Here is a 5,541-nt window from a genome sequence, read left to right as displayed (position 1 = left end):
ATTTTGTCAATTTACCAAACCGTGAAAAGATCCCTTTAAATTAACGATTTATTCTCACGTTCTGTATTAACCCAGCCAAACATTTCATTTCACAAAGTTAACAAAGCCCGTAGTTAATATTTTATTCATTAGTAATATTCAATAATCAGTTCTAGCGAGGCAAAATATTCATGTTTCAGAAGCTAACGAATGGATTATTGAATGCTTAGAGAATCACACGGAACCGTTTGTCGTTTGTCATTAATAATAAATCATGACGACGCATCAATAGTTTGTTTACTTAGTTCTAGTATATCGCAGGTTTGCTTTAGACCGTAGATTTCTCTGATGTAGGATACATTTAATGCTGAAAAAAATCGGAAATCTTTCCAAACTGTTGAACGGATATTGATAGATCGAAGACAAAAATGTGCAACATGTCGGGGTGTACGAGATTTGTCCTGGCCTTTTTGTTCGGGATCTGGTCAGTTTCGGGAGTGCTAGCAATTTGTCAGAAGGTTCAGACAAATGTTAAATCAACGAGGGGTTTAATAGCGAACACTACTGTGCCCTTTGTAAGTAGTTTTTATGTCATTTGTTTTTAAATAACAAGAAGTAACAAAAATGAATTTATATAAAATAGTTCTTTACTGTAAAGCAAGTGATTGTGTACCATGTATACGAGTAGTCATAGGTACCGTTAAGTTAAAAGTTTTTGTACCGAAATGGTAACATGACTGAAAGAAACGGATTATAAAAATAGTATTAAAAAACAAATACTTCTGTGCAACCAGCAAGGCGAATACGAAATCAGTTAATTTTGATTTATGATACTTATGTTAAAATAAAGGTTAGAAGATTCCAAGTGTCTTACTATTTTTCACAATTTCAGCACACGATCACGCTACCGTACGGTCAATGTATTGAGCGGTGTTGGAGAACCTCATCGTAAGCATGTTTCACTGGTTCATAACCTTCTTTATTACTTTATTTACACAAGAATTTGTATTAATGACTTAATAGTTTTACCCATGCGTTTTTTTAAATAATTTTGTCGCATGCTGGTTTTTTATTATGTGTATGTTCTTCGTTATTCATTTAGTTGGTCTCAATCAATGCGACTAAAATATCCTTCTTTGTATTGCGGTATTACAATCTGTTCATGTGTTTGAAACTTGCAGCGTTAAATTCAGTCAGTATAAAATGATAGTCGTACAAAGCGTCGAAAAAAATCGAGGTATTATCACTTATCGAGGTATTATTACTTTTTGAACTTCAGCTTTCCCAACAGATTACAACGCAACATTTGGCCTTGACTATGGCATTTGACTAAATCGACAAAATAATAAGCACATTACACACACGAATAAAGACGAGCGTAAACAATAGTTGTTGGTTTCCACAAACCCGACCGACCCTTTAATTTTGTGCCAATCCTTTACTTGCATGGGGTATTTCGTTCGAGTGTTAGATTTTATTTGCTATATTTACTTAAAAAATGATTAAGCATGTAATAACAATTAACTTTAATTTAAATAAAATTAACCGAAAAATGGTTTATTAAGAATCGTAAGATTATTTATGAAAATGACCTACCAACCCCATTTTTGTGGCGACGGTAGTGGACTTATTTTGCCTTATCGAAAATGTTTCCCGTATATTTTCTTCTCTTTTCTGTTTTTCTTTGGTGCGTGTACCTGAACATCAAAGTAAACATCGTCAAAAAGTCAGCATTAAAATAAAATAATAGTCATTTTCATAATATTAAATGATTGGTTTAATTAGTAATCAGACGTTGCAGAATAAGTAAGTTAGACAAGTCTATAAATTTCTCCTGTATTATTTGCCTATGTCCCTATGAGCAGGTGCACGTTCATGCAGTTTGACGAAAGCACGTCCCTGTGTCAGTTGTATACCCAGGCAGTCCCAACGCCGGGGGAAGGGACGAGGCAGATAGTCTCCATGGCAGACTTTGTAAGTACTTTGCTATGATAATAAGACCTAACGCTCCTTAAATTAATGTTCATGATTACAATGTCCGTCAACGTTGCTTTTTCGGGAATACACCTTATTTCAAAATACGCATATTTATTGAATTGTTGCCGTCGGTAAAGGTAATTCATTTTTAATATTTTTTTAAGTTGAAGAATCGAAATGAAAATGTGCATGCAATGTTAATAATATAAAGTCAATTGCTATTAGAAATGCAAACAATACTGTACGTGTCTCACCCATTCAAGAAGATCTTTCTTGTTGCTTACTGCCCTTTTGAGACGTTACCCATAGGCAAATGGTCAAATAAAGAAAGGTCATAGAAGCATTACATCTCAAAACACATAATTGTATTATATCTTATATTCCGAAAAAGAAAAATAGTGTTATTGTATTCGACTCATTTAAAACAGTGAACCAATAACTTTAGATATGTTACCTTATATGGTCATATGCAATCATATTGTATACACATGTCAATGACCAATACGTTACAACTAGTTTAAATAATGCTTTTTTTATTCATCTGTTTAAAACTACATGTTTTAACTGGAACTGGTTTTTGCTACTAGAGATAGTCAAACACAACCAGGCTTTGTTATTTGGCCTTAAACAACTGTATTGCGGCTTCTTCCTGCATTACATGACGATGATCTGAATGTAAAAACTAGTTGGGATTTTTAATTAAGGCCACATGTAGTTGATACTCGTTTTGATTTCATTAACTGTTCATGTGCTCTGTTCGGTATAAAACCATTGAACACTTGTACCTCCTTAATACCGCCTAAACACTCAGAGCTTTTTCATTGACAATTCCAAGACAGTGGACCCATTTGTGTTTATGTTTGTGCGTTTGCTATGTGCGTGTGTGTGTGCTATCTAGTGCATTGGTTTGGGTCTGGTCGGCAGTAAGTTCCTGGCCATAAATATAGGACCTTTTTGTATAATCAGCGTTTCCTCTCCTGCTCTTGCCGCTGATGTTTCAATTTATGTGTATTGGATTCGACAGTGCTGCTTCATGTTTTATGCTTTTGAGCGAGACTTGTCAAAATAAATATACTAGAATTAACATGGACGACTGTTCGTCTTTATATCTCTCTGCCATTTTGTCTTATGTCCGTATTTTTGAAAAAAAAAGATACTTTAGTGTCTCAAACTGTCACATAATTATGCATTTTTAATGTCTGTCCGTATACGCAAAACTGCCAAGCTAAGTTCACTGTTAAACTGCAATATTTAAACGTGCATGTATTGTTTTTGCAATATGAAGTTGTCCAAATTTAAATCATCTTAAGATAAAAAATTACGAAAGTAAGCCACTTTTACACACTCGAACTTGTTAAATTAGATTATGAGTAAAAGTATTTTAGACGTTATTAGCAAATAACATTTTTAACATATCTGTACCCACAATGTACTAGATTATTAGATTAATCATTTAACATCGATTAGTGGTTTTTCACCACATTTAATTGAATCGTTACTAGAAGGTCATAACTGATCACATTGTGACGTTTTAGAATTGTTATAGAATATATATAGCAAAGTAGTAATCTTTTCGCAAAAAAACGCAAGGCGAAAGTCTAGTTTATTAGTATTGTTTAAAACGTGTATTGTGATCCTCTGCAAAACGTGTTCAAATCAGGCCCCTGGGGTCGGAACTGGCACTGCTACGGGGTGTCATTTTTAATTGCTACCACTTTCTACTTATTGCAACATGCAACTGGCGTCCGAGGTTATTTGTTTCTTCTTTGGCACGCTATAGTTCAAGTAACCCTTATAATAAAATAAGGTTTATGATCATAAGGCTCAAAACCAAAGTCATATGTCGCATCTGACGGAGAAGTATATTAATGTTCAGTAAAGATATTATTATGATAATCATTTAAACAACTTGTTAGTGATTCTGTCAGGCTATTAGGACTTAAACATGCAAGTTCAAACAAACGTGATTGAATAGAAATAATACCTTGACATTCGTTAAGTGTTTTTTCTATTTTATCATATTTTTGTTACCCTTCCATTTTTTTATTTAACATGTGTGACCAATGTTATGCATAAGATATAAACCTTAAGAAGCATTCATGTTTCTAAAGCAAAAAGTAAAGCGAGTTTTCAAACGAGTTCTTTGACGTTCTTTCAAATAACATGTTTACACCTACGGCCTTTCTTATCTGATAGATCATATACCATACGCAAATATTTGAAGCATAAGGACTTTCACTTAACATGGTTGTTCAAAGATTAAATTGCATTTTCTGTCCACAGAGTCCTGCCTTCCCCGCCTGTACCTGTGCCCCAGGCCACATGTGTGTAGAGACGTCCGTTGGGCAACAGTGCATACGGCTGAAGTAACGCTCACAGACAGCAACATGACATGGAAGAAATAGCTCTTGTCTTTGAATGCCTATTTCTCATGGAATGGTTAGATTAAAAAATAAACTAACAGTGTACCAACCAGAAAATATAATGCTGTAGAAAGAATTGGCACAGACTGTTGCATCTTCTAGAACAACAGACTTCAATTTAATAGATTCCTATTTATTTTTACTCAGTCTTGTATCAAAAATTTATGTTTTCAAATATAAATAAACTAGTACTTTTTATCGGCCAATTATAAAGTTCTCTATTATTATTACTATTATTATATTATTTTTTAGAAAGAAATAGTATTAATTGCTGCAGCTGTAGTCACTTTTATGCTTGTTAACGCTGTTGTAAATTATAGGTATTTCTACTGCTGCTCATATGACATCGCGATAAATTGTTATGGCGTCAAGATTAATTATAACTGGCGCAATTATCGACCTTTTAAACACCAGAAAGTATGCTCACCAGTCATATATATTTTAACATAAAGCCACCACCCTTATGGTCATTGAAGATATTGAATTGTTATAGATTGAACATACAAGAAAACATTTTAATTTTTAGTGTCCTCATTGCACTTCTGGATGATACCTCTAACACTTAAGAAGTTGCCATGAGAGTAAAATAGAAGTTCACTGCATTTAATTCAAGCAAATTTTAAGCAATGTTCTTTACAACTTGTTATAACACATTTATATTTTCTTCAATACACTTTATTTCAACACTGCGAGTCAATAACATTTCTGAATAACTGAGGCGTTATGTCAAGTATGAGTTAACGTCCCCTGCTAAAGATTACTTAAATGGCTTGTGTCACTGTTAAAAAAACACGAAACCAATGGTGGCTTATTTCTCCTTTTTGACGATGCTGGAAGAGCAGCGTCCAAGGTTTGATAATCACCTAAAAAAAAATTACAATGGCCATCTGTGTAAAAGACCGAGCCAGTCCGATTGAGATAACTCGATTTTTCAGTTACTTCCCTTGGGCATACGCCACTGCGTAGAAGCATTGATAACATTCTCCTAGCAGAGTTGTCGTTCGTGTTTCAACATTCAACAATGGCCGCCTTAATGAGAGTCTCGATTAAAAACTTTTCTTACTGCATACATTGGCTTGTTTCGCTATTTAGAAGCTGTCATTTAGGATATATGAATTATTTATTCACTAAATCTCCGCTTATGACAACAATAGTTGGAATT

The 5,541-nt window shown here is 33.8% G+C and overlaps 1 protein-coding gene across 1 annotated transcript; it reads left to right on the top strand.

Annotated features, from left to right (window-relative positions):
* Nucleotides 1–210: 210 nt before the first annotated feature.
* LOC127837124 (uncharacterized) lies at nucleotides 211–4,576 on the top strand. The gene is made up of 4 exons (XM_052363959.1): nucleotides 211–554; nucleotides 872–927; nucleotides 1,845–1,953; nucleotides 4,240–4,576. The coding sequence occupies exons 1-4, from the start codon at nucleotides 408–410 to the stop codon at nucleotides 4,324–4,326; spliced, it is 399 nt and encodes a 132-aa protein (XP_052219919.1). The 5' UTR covers nucleotides 211–407; the 3' UTR covers nucleotides 4,327–4,576.
* The last annotated feature ends 965 nt before the right edge of the window (nucleotides 4,577–5,541 follow it).

This window comes from Dreissena polymorpha, chromosome 7 (genome assembly GCF_020536995.1).
Source record: "Dreissena polymorpha isolate Duluth1 chromosome 7, UMN_Dpol_1.0, whole genome shotgun sequence".
Classification (NCBI taxonomy): Eukaryota; Metazoa; Mollusca; class Bivalvia; order Myida; family Dreissenidae; genus Dreissena; species Dreissena polymorpha.
Note: the sequence above shows the minus strand (reverse complement) of the source record. Positions and strands in the feature narration are given on the sequence as shown.

Excerpts from the sequence above, each read along its gene's own strand:
- LOC127837124 (XM_052363959.1), top strand. The coding sequence starts at position 408 with ATGTGCAACATGTCGGGGTGTACGAGATTTGTCCTGGCCTTTTTGTTC. Across the intron at positions 555-871 it reads CGAACACTACTGTGCCCTTT|CACACGATCACGCTACCGTA; the intron begins GTAAGTAGTTTT and ends TCACAATTTCAG. Across the intron at positions 1,954-4,239 it reads TAGTCTCCATGGCAGACTTT|AGTCCTGCCTTCCCCGCCTG; the intron begins GTAAGTACTTTG and ends TTCTGTCCACAG.